The following is a 21,743-nucleotide window of genomic DNA, read 5'->3' on the forward strand; positions in this document are numbered from 1 at the left end:
CTAAGGAGGTTAAGTTAGGGCTGCAGAGCACACCTGCAGCCAAGCCCACTGTGTGCCCCTCTATCTTCCCTTCTCAGCCTTCCTTTCACCTTCCGAAGCCAGCTGCAGCCTGTTCCCATTCTCTGCTGGTGGTCATTGGCCCCAGTGGTCACTTCGACTCTACACAGCCAGCAGCCATTTAGCCGTTCACCAACCTCTGCAGACTCCACCAACATGGCTCTCCTATGGCTAATCCAGCCACTACCAACATGCTGTACAAAACAAAGCCTTCTTTATTTATTGTGTTTGTTTGATTGACTGATTTTTAAGGCAGAGTCTCGGGTAGCCCAGTTTGGCCTTGTATTGACTGAGTAGCCAAGGATGACCTTGAACTTCTGATGCTCCCACCTCTGCCTCCTGTGAGCTGAGATTCAGGTGGGCTCCACCACAAAGGGTTTATTCCGTGCTAGGGGTGAACCCAGGGCTCCTTGCATCCTGGGCAAGCACTCCACCAACTGAGCCACATCTTCAGCCCTGTATTGGTTATTGATTGTTGTTGGTTAGCCAGGGTTTCAGTCTGCAGTTCAGACTTGCCTCAAATTCATGGCAATCCTCCTGTCTCAAGCCTCCCACAAACACACCTGGCTCAACAAAAATTTTTAAAAGACCCAGTCACTGCTCCCCCTCTCATCTGGAATTTGAGACCACCCAAAATATTATTGAGCTCAGCTCAGATCTCTGGTGGGTGATGGGCCTCATTTGCCTGCACTCGCCAGAGATGATGCCTCCAGCAGGGCAGGGCAGGGCAGGGCAGGGCAGGGCAGGATAAGGCAGGGAGGGGCCAGCCAGCTGGTTCTGGGCTAAGTCCAGGGCCAGCTGTTCCCACTGCTGCTGGGGCTTGACTGTCTCTCTCACCGGAAGCCCAGTTGTGGTGCGGCTCAGGCTGCCGGGAACCGGTGCGCTATTCTGGGAGTGTGATGGAGCTGAGCAGCCGCTGAAACTTCAGCTTCTTGGGTTTCCAGCTGGTCTCCTCCCTGCTGATGAGAAGGCAGAGTTCAGGCATTATGCAAGTTCAGAACCGCTGATGGCACGCCTGAGGGTCTTAAGAGCAATTGTGGTCTCGATAAAGTGGGACCTGGCAGGAGCAGGCGGCCTGTGATCAGTTCTGGGCGTAGCAGTCGTCTTTCTTGTTGTCACTCAAGGGCCCACAGTCCCTTTCTTTCTCTTTTACAAGTCTTCTCTCGCTCATCCTCACTTCTGCCCTGCTTTACAAAGTTAACCCATTCATGGGCCTTCTGAAGCAGTTCCTCCCGGTTAAGTCCAGTAACCAATCAATTTCCTCCAAGGTCCTTGTCTTTTTAATATTTTTATTACATTTATTTATTTATTTATTTATTTATTTATTTATTTATTTGTGGTGTGTGCAGGGGAGAGTGAATATGAAGCTTCAGAACTGATTTTGTAATTTACTTTGAAAACCAATGATATGGGCCCATTTTTACCTACCAAGTCCCTGGGAGCCTGCTTGATATCCACACCCCAAAAAGTGCACACTGGCCTTAAGAAATAGTAATAGTAAGGTCAAAGCTGGGCATGGTGGCACATACCATTAATCCCCAGCACTCAGAGGCAAAGACAGGCAGATCTCTGTGATCAACCTAGGAATTCCAAACCAGTCAGCCACACAATGAGACTCAGTCTCAAAAAAAAAAAAAAGGATTGGGGCTGGAGAGATAGCTCATAGTGGGTTCCACAAGCACCAGGCACACACACATGCAGGCAACCACTCATATATAGCAAAATAAAAAAAATTAAGTAAAGTCAGATGGGCAGGGTGATGGTGGCACAGCACTCAGGAAGCAGAGGCAGGTGGATCTCTGTTGAGTTCAAGGCCAACCTGGTCTACAAAGTGAGTTCCAAGACTAGGACGAACTCCAAAGCTACACAGAGAAACCCTGTCTTGAAAAGCAAAAACAAAAACAAACAGACAAAAAACAAAATCAAAAAAAAGGAAGAACAGACAGGAACAGGGAACATCTGGGAGCAAAAGGAAAGAGAGGCAGGCAAAACACAGAAAGTAAGATGCTGCGATGCTGCCTCCGGGTCCTGCCAGTTGGGCTACTCTTTGGACTATAGCAGATGAACAGAAGGGGAAACTGAGAAGGGGTTCACAACTGAGGCCTGCCAGAAATCAGCCAAGCAGCCCACTCCGTTCAGTGTACCACGGGGACCTTCCCAGGTAAGGAGCTTCTTTTCCACAGTACAGACTGGGAGATGAGGCCCGGCTCAGAGCTCCCAATGGCAGTGCTTAGCCAGGAAGGTGACTCTGCCACACCTCCACAGTGGTCCCCGGAGGTAGGGGCTCTTACCATCTTACAGATAAGCAAGCTATATGCTCTTTGGGCTTCTCTGCCATCCTGCCGGCCCTATGACTGTCCAGAGTGTGACCCTGGGTGGGCTCTCCACCCATCCCAGCCACCAATTCCTCTTCTCTCTGCTCTTCCCCAGAGGCAGACCTTTCCTCTATCTCTGTGAAGGAGACAGTGAAATAGGAAGTCAGACTCATGAGATGGCTCAGTGGGTAAGGGTGTTGGTTTGTCACCAAACTTGAGGGCCTGGACAACCTCCACGGATGTATTTAGCATGCACTTGCACACGTGTGCTCAAGCACAAAACACACACAAGCATACATGCACTCCATAAATCAATATAATTTGAAAACTTTTTTAAAAGCGGGAAGTTGGAATGTTGGGTCTCCTGCCTCCTGCCCTGGTGTTCCCGTCCCTGGGTTCTCTCCAGAGCTCTCTGACATCATCCCAGGTAAACACAACATTCCTTGGCTGCAGGTGGCAGCAGACTTTAGTCCCAGCACTCCAGAGGCACAGGCAGATGGAGCCCTGTGAGTCCAAGAGTTCAAGGCTAGCCTTGTCTACAACGGCTATTATTTATTTATTTATTTATTTATTTATTTATTTATTTATTATCTATTTATTGGTTTTTCGAGACAGGGTTTCTCTGTGTAGCTTTTTAGCTTGTCCAGGAACTCACTCTGTAGACCAGGCTAACTTTGAACTCACAGAAATCCAACTGCCTCTGTCTCTGGAGTGCTGGGATTAAAGGCATGCACCACCATCACCCAGCCTGTTTTTCTTAATGTGTATTTAAGTGTGGAGGTCAGAGGATAACTTGCAGGCTTTGTTTTTTGTTTTTGTTTTTTTTTTTTTCTTTCTACCGCATGGATTCTGCGGATCCAAGTTGCCAGACTTGGTGGCAATCACCTTTACTCACTGGGCCATCCCACCAGCCCAAGACTGTAGATTTCTGAACCCACTTAAACCTGTCCAATCAGAATCTATCATTTATTGAGGGCACAGGTGACTGTGAGATTTCTTAAGGTTGCAGCCCCTAAGATGCAAGCCCATTTTGGATAGATAGTAACAATGTGTGGTGGTTTTAATGAGAATAGCCCTAGTAGGCTCATATGCTTGAATGCTTGTTCCCATGTTGGTGGAACTGTTCGGGAAGGATTAGGAGGTGTGGCCTTGTTGGAGGAGGTGTAACACCGCAGGCAGGCTTTGAGGTTTCAAAAGCCATTCCAATCTCTCTCTCTCTCTCTCTCTCTCTCTCTCACACACACACACACACACACACACACACACACACACAGAATATAAGCTCTCAGTTGTTCCTGTTGCCATATACTTTGTTGCACTGTCATGGACTCTAACCCTCTGAGATTGTAAGACCCAAATTAACCTCTTTCTTTTTTAGGCTGCCTGTGCTGTGGTGTGGTGTTTTATCACAGCATTAGAAAAGTAACTAAGACTTCTAAAGAGAGTTGACCAGGTGGACAAAGTTGCAGGTTGTGTGTGATTGGATGGTGCATGGGACAAAGGCAATCTCATCAAATACAAGTAATTTTGGGAACAGTTTTGATGAGGAAAAGAAGTCTCCAGAATAAATAAGAAATTCACCCAGAGTTGGCTGGGGAGAGGCCTGAAGTGAGAAGCCTTGGTGGTTCACAATGGGAGGATCTTGGAAGAGAGCTGAGATCTGCTCTAAGTGACTCCATATTGCACTTGACCCTGGGCGATTCCATTTAACAAAGCAGTATCTGTGCAGATGTAGAAGAGGGTTGGTACAGCATATTGAGCCCACAGACACTACCACCTGTGAGACACAGACTGATAAAGAACTCATCCCTAAAGGGAAAAGGGTTCTACCTACAAACCTGTCAACGTCAATTGGGAACATCTGGGCACTTGGGCTTTTATTCAAAGCATATTTGGATGTCCCAGAAGGAGAATGCAGCTACTTGTATTCCCTTGACCCCAAAGCATGCAGCTTTGCAAAGAGCACAGGTGCAACAGTGAGGAAGCAAGAGACACTGCCTTGACAGCCAGTCAGCGGGGTCACGTGGTATCGCCAAGTCACTTTCCCGGTCCACATAGGCATGTCAAAACGATATCAGGCTAGGCATAGTTGTGCAGGCAGATCTCTGTGAGTTTGAGGCCAGCCTGGTCTACATAGTGAGTTCCAGAACAGCCAGGGATGCATAGTAAGACCCTGTCTCATAATAAAACAAAATAAAATTGGGGGCTGGAGAAATGACTTAGTGATTAAGAACACCTATTGCTCTTCCAGAGGACCTGAGTTCTGCTTCCAGTACCCATGTTGGGTGTTGGGTAGCCCACAACTACCTATAACTCCAGCTCCAGGGGATCTAATGCCCTCTTCAGGCCTCCATGGGCATCCTCAAATGTGTGTGCGCACACACACACACACACACACACACACACACACACAAATAGAAACAGTTTTTAAATGGGAAGGCTGGAGAGATGGTTCAGAGGTTAAGAGCACTGGGTGCTTTTACAGAGGACCCAGGTTCGGTTCCCAGCCCCCACATGGTGGCTCACAACCTCTGTAACTTCAGCTCTGATGTCCTCTTCTGTCTTTTATGGGAAGTCATACACCTGACATTCACTCATGCAGACACACATACACGTAAATAAAAATAATAAAAAGAAAATTAATGCCTTCACAGTGCCAAAAAAAAGATAAAAAAAATAAAAAAGAAAAAAATTTAGCTCTTCGCCTTTCCTCCGCCATCGTGCGCTGTCTGCCCCCCTCGCCTTCTCGCCATGTCTTCGCACAAGACTTTCAGAATCAAGCGATTCTTGGCCAAGAAACAAAAGCAAAATCGTCCTATTCCTCAGTGGATTCGGATGAAAACTGGCAACAAAATCAGGTACAACTCCAAGAGAAGACACTGGAGGAGAACGAAGCTGGGTCTGTAAGGAGTCAACAATGGCAAGACAGTTTACGCTGAATCGTGGTCCTGTATGAGTGTTATCAGATGGAGTTCAACATTTTCAACCCTGATCATGTTTAAGTTGGGAGTGGGTTCTCCAGTAATAAATTGTGGAGCCTTTCAAAAAAAAATTTAAAAATAAAGAAAATTAAAAAGAAAATCCGAATAACCAGGCTAAGAACTTACCGAACACTCCAGCCCCAGGAAGGCTGCAGCACTCTCAGGGGATGGCATAAAGAAGAGGACACCAAATGCCATGGTGATACCGGCTCCCACAACGGATCATCTGAACTCAGGGTGTGTGTGAAGGAATGAACCGGCAGAGACGCGATTGTCCTGGGCTCTAGCTCAGTCCCTACTACTGATGTGTAATTAAGTTGCTAATTAAGTTGCTGTCCATCTCTCTGTCTGTCCATCCATCTACCTGGACAAAGTTCTGCACTTTGTCTTGTGGCTCAGCTCAACCTCCAGGGCTGGCTCAACCCATGACCCAGAAGCTAGGCTCTGAGTTTCCCTGTTTATCTTATCTGCCTCTATCTTCTTCGGCTCTGCCTCATTCGGCAATTTTGAACACTTTAGGATCCTTAGCCTTTCTGTAGCCATTCCGCTACATGCTCACACATGCATGCACGTGCGCACACACACACACACGCACATTTTATAGATATGAAAATCATTACTGTGCATATGTAATCTGTGATCCGAGAATTAATATAATAATAATCAAGACTGGAAAAAAAAGAACTATTGTTTGTCCATGGCCAGCTACCCAGGCAAACTGGGCCTTCTCAACAAACTGCAGTAAACGAGACTGCCAGACTTTCTGAATTTATTTTTATTCAATAAATCCTGACACTGAGAAGACACAAACCCATCCATCTTTTCCCCCCCTTCTGACATCTGATGTCACATCATGTGCTCATGACCAGAGCAGGAAGCAGGGGTGGCGGTCAACAGCCAGTGCAAACCCTCAGAAACATTTTCTAGTTATCAAAAGCTGTTATCAGGCCTGGGACATGGATCAGTGGGTTAGGGCATTTGCTGTGAAAGCCTGGTGATCTGAATTTGTTCCCCGGAACCAATGTAAAAGCAGAAGGAGAGAATTGACTCCACCCACCAGGGGCTGGGCACAGTTTAAACCCTAATAACAGTTCAGGGACAACCATATCCAGTAACCTTTCTTCATGTCTCCCAGGCATACCTGGCTGGGAGGAGTTGTCGGAAAGCTGGGAGCACACCTGGAGGCTCTTTGCATCCAGTTTTTATAAGGGATCCCAGAGGCAAATGCCACGAGTCGCTGAGTTTTCCTGTCTCTGCTCTGACCCCACCACGTTTGCCTCTGTCAATCAACCATTCCCTATTTCCTGTTCTTAAGTGGCAGGCAGGAGCCTCAGACTTAGAAGAAAAGGGGGAGTGGGTAGTTCTTCCACACCGGTCTAAGACTCCCAGGCCTTGGGCTTCTTCAAGGTCACTTTTCTCACTCAGCTAAAGCAGCCAGCTGAGAGCGGAGAAACAGTCGAGATTTACTCCCTTACTCCCGACAGCCCTTTCGCCTTAATACTATATTGCATTTCAAAACAGTTGTCTGTTCACTGGGCCATTTCCTAACTAGGCCTGCAAACAGCGGCTCAGCAACTTCCCTGTCCTTGGACCTGCTTTGGTGGTGAAATGTGATCCAGGAGAGCCCCTCTCGGCCTAGGAGGATCCCTGCAGTCAGCTCTCCGTCTGCAGGAGCAGGGTACCAAGGGCTCTATTCCCAGCAGCACATTCGTTGCTCTTAATTGTTCTAGGGAACAGGATCTCATTTGGAGCCCAGGCTGACCTTGAACTTGACATACAGCCAAGGATGACATTGAACTTCCCATCTTCCTTCCTTTCTTCGCCTCTTGAGTGCTGGTACTGTAGGCCTATGCGGCTCTACCCGGTTGGGTTTCTTTTCTTCCTCTTTTAAAGATGTATTTATTTTGATTTCATGTGTGTGTTTGTCTGCATGTACATGTGCATCATCTGTGGGCAGTGCCCACAGAGTTCAGAAGGGGGCATCAGTTCCCCTGCAACCGGAGTTACAGACAGTTGTGAGCGGCCATGTGGATCCTGGGAACCAAACCCTGGTCCTCTGCAAGAGCAGCCACTGCTTAGCCACGGAGTCATCTCTCCAGACCCAGTACCCAGGTTTGCTATGCAATACTAGGATTCAAACTCGAGGCTTTGGACATGATAGCTGTTTGGATGATGGACGCTTCACCTCAGCCCCTGGCATCCATATATCCAAAGAGTCTGAAATGTTCAGATGAAAGCTCCACTCCAAGCCCCCTCCCCCATCTCTCTCCAAACCCTGCTGCATCTCAGGAGGCCTACCAAGCGATGATCCCTCCCTAGAGATGCTCAAGACCACTCCCACGGGGTATTTAAACTGCCCCCCCAAAACAGACACCTGGTTTTCCATTCTTCCTTTCCCATTGTCTCCTCTCTGGGGGGCTGGAAAGCTGTCAGCGAGCATGGTATCCATTAAACCTGGGCTTTTTCTAATCTGGGTTGATTTGGCCTTACTAGGATTGTTGCAGTGGAGGAGAGGTTTATGGGGTGCATAATTTTCACTAGCCAAGCCCTCTATCAACTGAGCTACATTCCCTGACCCTATTAGCAAGCCTCTTCTAATGGTTCCTTTTTGTGGAGGAAGGATACCCTTGGAGACTAGGTCCCACTCTGTAGCCCAGGCTGGCTAACATCTCTTGCCCTTGTCTCCCTCTGTGTTTCAGACGGAAACCACTAGCTTTCTAAAGTTTTGTTTCTAATAGAATCCCCTCCAAGGCACACTGCTCAGACCCTTGTTCTTGGTGCTCGCTGGCTCCTCTCTGAATGCGGCACCCAGCCATGTCCGCCTGGAAATGCAGAAGCAGAAAGCAGTTTCTGGTGTCGGTGGGGTGGGGTGGAGTGGGGAGGTTTTCAGGTTTATCTTCTTCCGGCTCTGCAGATAACATTCATCCCGTCCTCATACAGAGCCACTTCCTCTACGTAGTCAGGTAGTCAGTCCAGTCCCAGAGTCGGTCACTTCCCTCGGGCTCACAAGAGCTCTCCACAGTTCACCCTTTGTGCTGGTCGGTTTTGGGTCACCTCGACACGAGCTAGAGTCCTCAGAGAGGAAGGAGCCCCAGTTGAGGAAATGCCTCCACGAGATTCAGCTGAAAGGCTTTTTCTCAATTAGTGATCAATGGTGAGGGCCCAGCTCCTTGCAGGCGGTGCCATCCCCGGCTGGTGGTCCTGAGTTCTAAAAGAAAGCTAACTGAGCAAGCCAGGGGGAGCAAGCCAGTAAGCAGCACCCGTGGTCTCTGCATCAGCTCCTGCCTCCAGGTTCCTGCCCTGCTTCAGTTCCTGCCCTGACTTCCTTTGGTGATGAAGAGCGATTTGGAAGTGTAAGTTGGTTAACAAACCCTTTCCTCCCCAACTTGCTTTTGGGTCATGGTGCCTCATTGCAAAAAAACGGAAACCCTAAGACACCTCCATTTGCAGACGAGAAAACTGGGGTCTGGAAAAGTTAAGTAACTCATTACGAGTAACGCCTGAGCCACCGCTGATACCTGGAAGTGGCACCGGTACCCAGAACAACCCTCGCTGTGCTTTTACCTCCTTGCTCTGTCCCTTCAACCTGGCAAGAACAGGCCTGACCAGGTCCAGAACGACCCTCCAGGATGGCTTGGGGGATAGCGTTGAGCGAAGACTTGCAGACAGTAAGACACGTGACCCACGGGGCCCGTGACATCATTTCCTGCCCAGCCTCAAAGGCAGCTTTGCTGCCTGCTCCCTGTGCGGGTTGTCGTGGGTGGAGTGGACTTAGTCAGGTTAAGAGTGCTTGGCAGGATGTTTAGGGCTCTTCAAATAAAAGGCATTATCAGCCTCTTCGATTCATCACAGAGCCGTGAGTGTCTGGTTGCTTTACAAATATTTGTTGGTCTCAGTAAAAGGGCTTCCTACCAAGCCCAGAAGGGGCGGGGCCACCCTTGGTAACCGCAGCTGGTTACCAAAGTTAGGGAGACCACTGGGTCAAACCGCCAAGAGGAACATGAATATGGTGTCCCTCCTCTGTCCCAAAGACCCAGGGTACAAGGATGGCAAAGAGATAATAAACCATCCACATTAATCCAGTAATTGATGACTATATAAACAAGATACCCTAAATTTAGTACCCTAAAACATTATTTATTTAGTAAGACAAACACTTTTCTTTTCTCTTTTTCTTTTTCTTTTTTGGTTTTTTGATACAGGGTTTCTCTGTGTATCTTTGGAACCTGTCCTGGAATCATTCTATGAACCAGGCTGGCCTCGAACTCACAGAGATCCGCCTGTCTCTGCCTCCTGAGTGCTGGGATTAAAGGCATGCACCACCACCGCACAGCATCAGACAAACTCTTATGCAGCCCAGGATAGCCTCCAGCTGGACATATAGTCGAGAATGACGTTGATCTCTTGATCCTCCTGCCTCCATCTCCTGAGAGCTAGCATTATAAAGTGCTCAGCACTGCACCTGGTTTTCTAGAACACTGAGAATCCAGTCGGGAGTTTTGTGCGTGCTGGGCAAATAATCTGCCTGAACTAGATAGACTCCAGCCCCATTGATTTATTTCTGTGTGTCATGGTTGCATGAGTTGGCAGGACTAAGCAGGTAGCCTCTTCTTTGGGTCATTATATATTTGCAGTTTGAAAGCAGCTAGGGCTGTGGTCATCTGAAGGCCTAACTTATTTGGATGGACAAGATGGCAGCTTGGGGCTTCTCCTCAGGGCCTCTGTCCAACAGTATAGTCCAGGCTTCTAAATAGTAGCTCAAGGTCCCAATTACAGGCAGTCTTCAAGGGGTTGTAAATATGTCCCAAGTTGCCGAGCAGTGGTGGAGCACTTGGGAGGCAGAGGCAAGCAGATCTCTGTGAGTTCGAGGCCAGCCTGGTCTACAAGAGCTAATTCCAGGACAGGCTGCAAAGCAACACAGAGAAACCCTGTCTTGAAAAACAAAACAAAACAAAACAAAAAACTATGTCCCAAGCTGACAATGCCACATTCTATTGAAAGGTACTCAGTCAGTCCATGTAGAAGGAGGTAAAGGAAGGGACTTCCTCTCTCCATGGACCAGCGCCAGAGGGAAGAAAGTCAAGGCTGATACCTTCAGAGACAAGCACCACCCAGAATCAGAAACAGTCTCCATACCTGATGCTCCGGAGCTGCCCAGTTTACCAGAGCTATGTTGTGGCAACATGGAAGCCTGGCTTTGGTGGAAGATGTGGGTAGAGGCTGAGCTTCATTTCCTGAACAGAAAAACCATTGGGCATCCATTTCCGGGAGTCACTCAGGTTCTGTTGGATTACAAGGGCAATGAGAATCAGGGCACTGGAGGCACCAAGACTCAGGTGTCTAAAGCTGGCCCTCTCCACCCTTGTCCCACTTCTGTGTCCTGACTTCAACCATATCCGTTCAGGGTGATGGCTACATGGGCTTTTGTGATTGTTTACTGGATAGCTGTGTAGGCGTAAACATCGTGGCTAACCAGTGATTCTTCTGGCTTCTCTCTTCAGTGACGAGCTTGTCACCAGCTCTGTCTACAGTTTTTAGGGCCAGAGGAGAGGAGCCCATGCTTAGTCAATCACACCTCTCCTAACAGTCTCTGGCCTTGATTTCAAACTGTCCTTGTAACAGGAGCTTTTCAAGCCACCCCTTCCACCCCAGCTGATTTCTCCTTTCCATTGCCCCCTCTTTTCCTGTCCACTCTCTTATCCTACCAGCGTGGTTGCATGCTTCAGAACTGACAGGTTCTAAGAGATGGCAGGAACTACCCTGCAAAGATCTCATAGCCGGTATTAGTTTCTTGTGGCTGCTGTGGCAAGCTGGGTGACTTTAGACCAGAAGTTAGACAGTCTGGGAGGTGGGCAGAAACTCAGATCAAAAGATCAGCAGGACTAATTCCTTTCGGCAGTTCCCCAAAGTATGTGGTCCTCACCTCTCCCTCAGCTGCTGGAGAAAGCCAGAAGTCTTTGACATTCCTTGACTTTTAGTAGGATCACCAAATGTAGCTCAGTCATCTTGTGACCTTTTAGGTCTCTAAGTAGCTTCCTAGCTATTATTGGTTCCAATTCAGACAGTCTTCACCGGGCTTAGGGTTCCTTCCTCTCTACTACTGCTACTACTACTACTACTACTACTACTACTACTACTACTACTATTATTATTATTATGTTATTGGTTGCTAATTATTTTTTGTTTTGTTTGTAAGACAAAGTCAAAAGTATCCCAGGGTGACCTGGAGCTCACGTAGTCAGTGATGACCTTGAACTTCTGATCCACCTGTCTCCTCCTCTTGAGTATTGAGTACTGGGAGACAAATGTAAACCACCATGCATGATCAAAATCAGGGCTTTATACATGCTAGGTAAGCCTTCTACTCAGAGCTACATGCCCAGATCAAGCACAATCTTTTTTGAGATAAGGCCTCCCTGTGTGGTAAAAGCTGGCCTCGAACTCATGGTCCATCTGGCATCAGCCCCCAGGTCCTGGGATTACAGGTGTGTACCACCACACCCTGGTATCCATCAAAATCTTATTTCAATACTTAGTTACATTTATCAACACCTAGATTCAAATAAGGGTGTGGTGGTACAGGACTGTTATCTAACCACAAGTTATCCGGTGGCCTGGGCTAACACCAAACGCTCAAACACAGTGAGGACCACAGAACCAGACTGTACAATACACCATCTCCGGGAGTCTATCCCACTAATGCCCACCCAGAACAGTCTCAGCTTTCCCAGGAGAGACCAGTAGGACCCCTCGCTGAGCATACGGTGACTTGGGGCCGTTGAGTTCTCTGTCCCTGCATGAATGGGAACCATAGTCCCTGCAAGCTATCAATCTGCCTTTTGTCTGGAGAAGCAGAACTCCGGTCCTTTGCTTGTCTATCAGCACTCACAGTTCCCCTCTGATTATAGTAAAATCTATGTGTGTTTGGACAGCTAACTGCTTCCCTAAGCCTGGGTTTCCTCCTCTGAAAAATGGGAACCAAGATCGCTGCCTCATAGCTCGGTCACGCTTATTTATTAAATAAAGTGCTGGGGCTAGCGAGATAGTTCAGTCTTAAAGGCACTTGCGGCCAAGTCTGGTGATGGAAGTTTGATCCTCAGGATCCACATGGTGGGAGGAGAGAACCAACTGCCGGAAGATGTTCCCTGACCTCCACACATGTGCTGGGCACCACGCGAATTCATGGTTGCCGCATAAACATGAAAAGTAAATAAACAAATAACTATAATAAAAACAATTGCCAGGCCTAGTGGCTAACACTTTTAATCCCAGCACTCAGAAGGCAGAGGCAGGCAGAGCTTTGTGAGTTTACCCAGTGATGTTTAGACCAGCCAGAGTTACAGAGTGAGACCCTGTCTCAAACAAGAAGCAGGGCAGGAGCCAGGCATGAGGGCACATGTCTTCATCCCAGCCACTCTAGAGGCTGAGGAGGCATATCATTATCAAAATGAAACCAGGCTGTACTAAGAAGCCAAGCATTATCTCAACAAAAACAAACGATGTGGCCAGTCAGTGGTACTTCATGCCTTTAATCCCAGCATCCAGGAGGCAGAGGTGCAGCATGAATAATGAAAACCCAGAGACAGATATTGGGGTTCAACCCAAAAACCAGAAAAACAAAGCAGCCAAGCCACTAGAGAAGTCTTACCTCTACCAAAGCAGGGTGACCACAGACTAAGCAGACTAAACCTTTCCCTCCAATTTTATATTCCCTCTAGTCCTGGGGATTAAAGACATGTGACTCCCTAGGACTGGGAGTAAAGATGAGAGCCACCACCACCTGAATTTGTATCAGCATTTATCACTTGTAGCCCAGGTTGGCCTTGAACTCACAGAGGTCCGTCTGCCTCTGTCTCCCAACTCCTGCAATTAAAGGTGTGTGCTACCACTGCCTGACCTCTGGTGACTTAGCTTTGCCCTTCTGATCTTTAGGCAAGCTTAATTTATTAAAACATAAATAAGCCGGGCAGTGGTGGCACACACCTTTAATCCCAGCATTTGGGAGGCAGAGGCAGGTGGATCTCAGTGAATTCAAGGCCAGCCTGGTCTACAACATGAGTGCCAGGACAGCCAGGACTGTTGTACAGAGAAAACCTGTCTCAAAAATACCAATAAACAAACAAGCAAACAAATAAAATATCACTGTACAGAGAGGAGGCTCTCTGTGAGTTCAAGGCCAGCCTGGTCTACAGAGTGAGTTCCAGGACCACCAAGCCAAGACTACACAGAGAGACCCCGTCTCAAAAGAAAAAAGGTGGTAGGTAGAGGTAGAGTACTTCTTGTCTAGCATATATAAGACCCTGGATTCAAGTCACCCAGCACCATGAAAAAAAAAAAAAAGGCCCTTTTCTCATATGTGGAGGTGCTCAATGAGTAACTTAGGAGTTCTGACCACAGGTTAGCCCTGCCTGTGTGCACATCAGAGATTGTGGTGTGCCTTAGAGGTATTATCTTGTTATCTTTCTCAACTTAGAGCCAAATGCAAATCTTGCCCCTTCGCATGTGCGCTCTCTCTCTCTCTCTCTCTCTCTCTCTCTCTCTCTCTCTCTCTCTCTCTGTGTGTGTGTGTGTGTGTGTGATTCTGTTGGTCACAGGGATGGGGAATCTTTTAAAAATATATTTATTTTAACTTGTGTATGGGTGTTTTGCCTACATATATGCCCACATACCACATACATGCCTCAGAGGTCAGAGGAGAGAGACCTGAAGGGTTGTGAGCCACCATGTGGGTGCTGGGAATTGAACCCTGGTCCTTTGGAAGAGGAGCCGGTGTTCTTAACTGCTGAGCCATGCCTCTGCCCTGGGATCTCTTTTGAGATACCGTATCTTAGTCTGATCTGGAACTCACAATATAGTCCAGGCCGGCTTCAAACTCACTATGTAGCAAGCAGATGCCCTCAAACTTCTGATCCTCCTTCCTCCACCTCCCATGGGCTGAGGTGGCAGGCACGCCCTAGGACTCCTGGTGTGACACAGCTGGGAATGGAACCCAGGCTCTTCCATGCTGAGCAGGCTAAGTCACAGCCCCACTCCCACCTCATCCTTACAAAGTTTTATTAGAACACAGCCCTGTGGATGTACTAACTATTGTCTCCCCCATGCTTACATGCTACATTATACAGCAGCGGTGGAAATCATGTGACTATGAAACATAATCTCCTTGCTATCTGGCCCTTCACAGAAATGCTGACCACCCTGAATAAGGGCAATTGCCAGGCTCCCAGGCTTGCCCTCTGCATCAGATAGTTCTAGCATTGCCTTCTAGTGGGCAGGTAGGAGAAGTGGAGGAGGTTCCTCTTTACAGCATCAGCTGGAGAGGATGTCATGGTGTCAGGGTTTATTTAGGACTAGAGCTCAGTTAGGGACCAAGGTGTCCCTGATGTCACCCCTGCCCTGAGGCTGCCACTGGATACAAAAGTGCCGCCTTGGCCTCTGGGCAACACAAAACAACTACCCCCACCCCACTGGCCTCCCATCCCACAGCCCAGGACAACAGGAAAGGACTTGTTGGCCACACAGAGGAATTCCCCACCTCCTACCCACTACCCCAAACTAACTGCGGATCCTCAGGGCAGAAGGTGACTTCCCCTGCCTGAGACTGAGCTAGGCTGTAACCCGATCTCCTCTGTATTAGTGTGGCCTGGTTGAAGTGGCTGTCTGGCATGCCCCTCCCCCATTTCTGTCTTCTCTCCCCACTCCAGGAAGAGCAAGGTCTATGGAGGCTGCTTTCCTGTTGGTCAGAATGACAGTTGGCCAGGATTGCCTGATTAGGAGCCACAGCGATCTCCTTACTTGCTCCCTTTTCTTGCTTCCGGGGTGTGCTGAATTCTCTTGGACAGTGAAAATTGCCATTTTCCAGAGCTGGCAGAGGGTCTGAGGAAGGGGAGAGCCTGCTCCTCGGGGCCGTCACAGAGGGAAATCCGCGCACCACTACCTTACCTGCTTCTGGCTTCAACAAGAAACAAACAAGTGCGTAGACACGGCCCCCACTCCTCCTCCCTGCCCAGTGGAGTGTGCCAGGCCTGGCTGTGCCTCCGGGTGCAGAGAGCTGCTGGCTCAGGCTGACCACAACTCCTGCTGAGCCATCAACGTCCCCAGAACCCGGCTGCAGCTGGCTCCAGAGGAGGATGCCTTGGTGCCCAGTCCCCTTACTGTGGTGGGTTTGCCGCTCTAGCCATTGATTCCCCCACCCCCACCCTCCGCTAATGTGTTCTGTGCTGAGTGTCTGTCCTCCTCTCTCTGGCACCAGAAGGCCTGCCTGCTGGCTGGTCTGGACAGTTTGCCAGGAAGCAACATATGCCCCTTTCCTAGGAGGCCAAGAGTAGGGAGAAACTCTTTACCCCTCCCCAACATGGAGTCCCACTGGAGTCCCATGGCTCTTCCTCCCACCCTGGTTCACTGTCACCCTCAGATTTCCAGGACCTGGAGAGTCTGATGTTGGCTGTGAAGGCAGTTTGATAAATCCCGAGCCAAGCAGTCCTCAGTACAGGCTCCAGAGGATAAGGCATAGCTTCACAGGGCTGGAAGCTTCGTGAATACTTACAAACTGGCGTCCATGTGTTTTGCTTTGGTGCCAAGGATGGATCCCAGGGCCTTTGGTCTGCAAGACACAGAAGCCGTGTCCCTAGCCCTACACCATTTTTAAATCATAAAGGGAATCTATGCCTGTTTTAAAGATTGAAACCCAATTAGATTTTATTGAAGGTAAAAGCCGTGGCTAACTAGCAGAGAGTTTACTACACTGAGTCTTTTTATAAACACGGATCAATGCCAAGGGAGAAGAGGAAAGGAAATTTGCATTTTTCATGGTCCTCGGGCAAAACACAACCTGTTCTACCAGAAGCAGGTGAATGGCCATTCCTGAACTTTCTATTAAAAAAAAAAATTTCTGCCTCTAAAAATGGTCTGTCAGTTATGATAGGCCTTAGCCAAAGTTGATCGCAGTCACTTCAACAATGCAAAATGAGACTTTGGGTGATTGCTCAGGTAGCTAACTGTATCCGTCATTATCTGCTCACTTTGGAAGCTGCTTGATTGCACCTTCTGTCCACTCCAGTAATATTACTTCCCTTCTCAGGCCTTCGATGGGGTTGAAGATTAGACAGTCATAGTTACCTTCCTCCTATGATTTGGCCAAGCTTATTTCCGATTCAAGATTTAGACTCCTTGAAATGGACTTTTTATTAAAACATTTGTCATGTATTCCTTGCTTAATATTGCTTATGTTGTTTGTAATTTTATACTTGATATCTGTTCCTATTGTATATAGTTTTGTATTGGGTTTGGGTTGCTCTTGTTTAGACAAAAGGGGAAGATGGTGTGGAACCTTGTTAGCCAATCATCTTTAAGAGGTGGGTCTTAGTTAAGGCATGGCTTCGCTGGGACCCAGAGTAAACTGTGTGCACTTCCATGTGCACACTCTCTGCACCTTTTCCCGTGGGACATTGCTGTGCTTGGATTTCTTGTTTCCTGTTTCGTGAGTTTTCCCCTTATAATAAATAAAATATAATTGTTTTATCATTAACTAGCCTGGTTATTTCAACAAATGGTCCTAGCTGTCCTAGAACTCACTCACTCTGTAGACCAGGCTGGCCTTGAACTCACTGAGATCTGCCCTTCTCTACCTCCTTGAGTGCTGGGATTATAGATGTGCCCTGTCACCACCCAGCATGGATATTTAAGGCAGACCTAGACTCTGACTTGCCTCCTTCCTTCCTGCTTGCCCTAGGGCTGTCTGGGGCCCCTGTGCACAGTCTGAAGCCCACAGTGGTGGTGCATACCCGTGATCTTGGCACTCAGGAGGAGGACTATCTGGGAGTTCAAGGTTCAGATTACATGAGACCCAGTGTCAAAGAAAACCAAACTACTGAACTTGGGTCCTCTGCAAGAGCAACCAGTGCTCTTAATTGCTGAATTACCTCTGAGCCTCCTTAAAATACTCCTATATCAGGGGGCAGTGGCACATACCTTTAATGCCAGCACTCCTGTGGCAGAGACAGGCGGATCTCTGTGGAGTTCGAGGTCACTGTGGTCTACAAAGAAAGTTCCAGGACAGCCAGGGCTAAAAAGAGAAACCCTGTCTTCAAAACAAAACAAACAAACAATCAAGAGACAAAAAATACCAAAAGCCAAATTACCACTGAGGAAAGATCTTGGTGCTTAAAGTGTACAGGAAGGAGAAGCTCATGCTTTGGATCCCCAGAACCTCTGTGAGCACCTGGTGAATGTAGCTACACACCAGTGATTCCCACTTTGGAAGATGGAGACGGGGATCCCGGGAGAGACTAGCCATATAGGCCAGGCCTGGGTTTGACCGAGAGACCCCACCCTAATTAAAGGAGAAGAGTGCTCGAGGATGATTTCCGACATGAATCTCAGGCTTCCACAGGCATGCGCACAATGTGCGTTCACACCTACACGCACACTTATGCCTACACACAAACACACGTGAAAATGAGCGTGGGAGAAACAAAACAAAACGAATTCAAACAAGCAAGCAAAAATATGAACTTGAAGGTCAGAGAATCCGTCCTTCAGAGTGCTTCGGTCCGCTGAGGGCAAGAGGAAGCAGCTAAAGCGGGAACAGGAGAAGGGAAGGGGAAAGCATCCCGCAGTCTCGGGGAAGCTGACAATGCAAGAAACATGCTCCAGTGAGCACAAAGAATTTTCTTCCTCCTTTCCATAACAGCCCACAGCAAAATGGGAAGCCTGGACTGGTGTACCTCTGGGAGGCTGTTTCCTTAGACTTTGGTCATGCTGTCCTGTGACCACCCTCTGAGGTAGATATGATTCCTGTTTTACAGATGGAGCCATGGAAAGCCTGGGTTTGCCCATGTAGGATACCAGAACAAAATAGCTCAGGCTGGGCAGTTTATAAGTCACAGGAGGGTGACAGCAGCCACTTCTGGAGACTGCGAAGTGCAAGATCCTGGTGCCAGCGACCCAGTTGAGGACTTTTTTTCTTTCCTCTCCCCTCCCCTTCCCTCCCCTCCCCTCCCCTCCCCTCCCCTCCCCTTCTCTCCTCTCCTTTCCTTTCCTTCCTTTTTTTGTTTATTTTTCAAGACAGGGTTTCTTTGCGTAGCTCTGGAGCCTGTCCTGGAGACCAGGCTGGCCTCGAACTCACAGAGATTCGCCTGCCTCTGCCTCCCCGTGTTGGGATTAAAGGCGTGCACCACCACCCTGCTTGTGAGGACTTCTCACAACTCTATAAGAAAAGGGGACAGGTATTCCTCAGGCTCTTTTTGTCTTTAAAACTTTTTTTTTAAAAACCTACTTATGTGTATGTGTGTGTGCCTGTATGAATTTATATGTATTGAGTGTGCAGAGATGCCCAAGGAGGCCAGGAGAGGGTATTAAACCCCCTGGAACTGAAGCTATAGGCGGTTGTGAGGCACCATGTGGGTTCTGGGAGCAGAACCAGGCTTCTCTGCAAGAGTTGTAGTGTATTTAACTGGAGTCATCTCTCCAGCCTGCCTCTTTTTTTTCTTTAAAGAAATCTATTATTAATCCTATTACTACTACTGTTATTAGTGTATGTGTCTGTGTCTGTGTGTGCCCTGTCACAACACATGTGGAAGTCAGGGGACAGCTTTATAGAGTCAGTGATTTCCTTTTCTTCTTACGTGGATCCTGAGGATGGAACTCAGGTCACCAGTTCATGCAACAAGCACTATACCCACTGAGTCATCCCCCTAACTCTCTAACTCCTCTCTTTCTTTCTTTCTTTCTTTCTTTCTTTCTTTCTTTCTTTCTTTCTTTCTTTCTTTCTTTCTTTCTTTCTTTCTTTCTTTGAGAGAGGGCTGTTGTGGGATTCCCCTCTGTATGCTATAAATACCATTGGTTAATAAAGAAACTGTCTTGGGCCTACACAGAACAGAATAAAGGTATGTGTGTGTGGCGGGTGTGGGGGGAGGACAACATTAGACTGAATGCTGGGAGAAAGAAGGTGGAGTCAAGGAGAAGCCATGTAACCCTGCTGGAGACTGACGCTGGAACTTTACCGGGTAAGTCACTGCCTCATGTCAGTACACAGATTAATGGAGATGGGTTAATTTAAGATATGAGTCAGCCAGAAATATGCGTAAGCTATTGGCCAAACAGTATTGCAAAAAATATGGTTTCTGTGTGATTATTTTGGGTTGAGCAGCCAGGGAACAAACAAGTGGCCTACCTACCACAGAGGACCTTGAACTTGCTATGTAGCTGAGGATGACCTCGAACTTCCGATCTCCTTGCCTCTACCTCCTGAGTGTGGGGATCCCAGGCATTTATCATCACACCTGCACATTACACAGTGCAGGAATCGAACCCAGGGATCTGGGCATGGCAGGAAAGCCCTGCCAAATGCGCCACACCCTTACCTCTCATGTCTCTTTTACAAGGACACGGTCACCTTTCAAATACCCTACCTCTTAATCACATCACATTCTGGGATAAGTTTCAATGTGTGAATTTGGGGAGATACAAACATTCAGATGTTAGCACAGCCCTGGTAGGCAAACTTACCCAGAGTCACTCAGCGAGGAACCCCGCTGTTCTGAGGGCCCAAACTCTGGTCCTCTCACTGTACTGCAGTGCTTCATCTACTGAGCCATCTCATCGCCCCAGCCCGCTTGAAACTCGTTTTTCAACATCTAGGTTACTCCTCTGCTGCTGTGTTAAAGAAGATGACCAGAAACAGTTCAGCGAGGAACTGGAAGGTTGCAGCCTACAGGTTTCAATTCCAAAGACTGAAGGTTATAACAATGTCTGTTGCCAAAATACGAACTCTTGTAAAACCAATGCAGCCTGTTTCTTTGGTCCCCATCCAGAGACGTTCTTTTTTTTTTTTAATATATTTATTTATTTAATTATTATGTATACAATATTCTGTCTGTGTGTATGCCTGCAGGCCAGAAGAGGGCATCAGACCTCATTACAGATGGTTGTGAGCCACCATGTGGTTGCTGGGAATTGAACTCAGGACCTTTGGAACAGCAGACAATGCTCTTGACCACTGAGCCATCTCTCCAGCCCCCAGAGACGTTCTTCACAAACACACAGCAGACTAGCGAGTGCATTGCTCCTCTTTGACCCTGCGGAAGAAGTGCCCCGTTTCATTCACTCCCCGGACAGTTCAGTTCTCCATCACCTCACTTGTTTGATGATTTCCCGCTTCATTATGTTCCTAGAACTTGGTTCTGTATTCAGACCTGGGCAGGTCTAATTCTTTTGTCTGTCAGTTACAGTCTGTCATGGGAGTGTAGACCCCAAGGGCGGAACCGCCTACCCTTTACCCTTGGCAAGAAAATACCACCCAGCCCCGTTCCCAAACAAGAACACATAAGAGGATACTTCATGACTGGAAGATCTTTGGGTTTGTATGCCCTGGGGAGAACGTGCCAAACTGCTCTCCACGGAAGTTGTAATGGTTTATAATCAGTCTAGTGGAGAGTGAGGGCCCTTTGATTGTGCTGTCAGACCTTTCAAAGTCTTTGTCAACCTTCTCTGTGGGAAATGGCCCTGAGACAAAGACGTTTTCCTGCTCCACTTTGACCAACGATGACATCAAACATCTTTTCAGCGCTTGTCCCTCTGACCAACCCTAGTACCTCCCATACGCTGCCTAGGGCCTTGTGTCCTATTTCACCTTCAAGATGCAGGAGTAGATCCTGTGTCTTCATCTCCCAGCCTCTTGGTGAATCATTCCTGAGAAGCAAGAGGCAGTGGACTCAAGGTAATTCTCCCCAGGGAACCACCTGAGTGTCCATCCAGTTTGGGGAAGGTCTTGGACCCTGGGCGGTGTGACTCTCAAGCCTGGGGGATTCAGGGTAGTGGTGGATGCTACAGGAAGGAGTCAGGACAGGTGTATTTAGGAACCGGGGCACGGGAAGGACCCAGGTAGAATGGGAGAGGGTGTATTCAGAAGGAACCGAAGAGCAAAGTCCTAAGCTGGAAGACAGGAAAGAAAGGAGCCAGGCTGAGGCTAGAGAATGGTGTGAGTGAGCAGAGAGGCCCTTGGCGGAGGGTTGGGGGTACTTAGGAAGCATCCTCTCTGGAAATCACAGGAGAATGAGTTTTCCATGCCTGGTTCCACTGCTCATCACTGATACAGGGTTAATGCTTTGAGCTGCCTGCAGTAAGAGATTGAGATGCTCCACAGCTTTGTGGGAAGAATTCAAGATCCTTTGTGCAAACAGCTCAGTGAGAAGCCTGGTTGCCCGCTGGCCCGCCCTCTCTGAGTGGGTCTCGGGTCTGTGGGGAAGCCCAGGTCAGGCCTATGTAATTTGACCTTGGTGTTGTCCTGCACATCTAGCTGAGTTTTGCCAAGGCAAGGATGGACAGGAGGAGCCAGTGGCTGGATCCCTGGGCCCCTGGGGAGTCTGCAGCCTGTTATTTCCTGACTCAAACA

At 48.2% G+C, this 21,743-nt stretch overlaps 1 protein-coding gene and 1 long non-coding RNA gene across 3 annotated transcripts; one reads left to right on the plus strand and one right to left on the minus strand.

Annotated features, from left to right (window-relative positions):
- Positions 1–249: 249 nt before the first annotated feature.
- LOC125408086 (uncharacterized) lies at positions 250–15,493 on the minus strand. 2 transcript variants are annotated; one of them, XR_015738669.1, is made up of 4 exons: positions 15,293–15,493; positions 10,490–10,635; positions 895–1,016; positions 250–513 (listed from the first exon to the last, which is right to left on the minus strand). It is a non-coding gene; the product is annotated as an uncharacterized LOC125408086 (long non-coding RNA). The 2 variants fall into 2 exon arrangements; XR_015738668.1 differs by having other exon boundaries at positions 895–1,013; positions 15,293–15,490.
- Positions 5,056–5,424, plus strand: LOC148120761 (large ribosomal subunit protein eL39). The gene has a single exon (XM_087909818.1). It carries the CDS (start codon positions 5,124–5,126, stop codon positions 5,277–5,279), a length of 156 nt encoding a protein of 51 aa, XP_087765944.1. The 5' UTR covers positions 5,056–5,123; the 3' UTR covers positions 5,280–5,424.
- Positions 15,494–21,743: the final 6,250 nt, after the last annotated feature.

This window comes from Myodes glareolus, chromosome 9 (assembly GCF_982192425.1).
Source record: "Myodes glareolus chromosome 9, mMyoGla1.1, whole genome shotgun sequence".
In the NCBI taxonomy this organism is placed as follows: Eukaryota; Metazoa; Chordata; class Mammalia; order Rodentia; family Cricetidae; genus Myodes; species Myodes glareolus.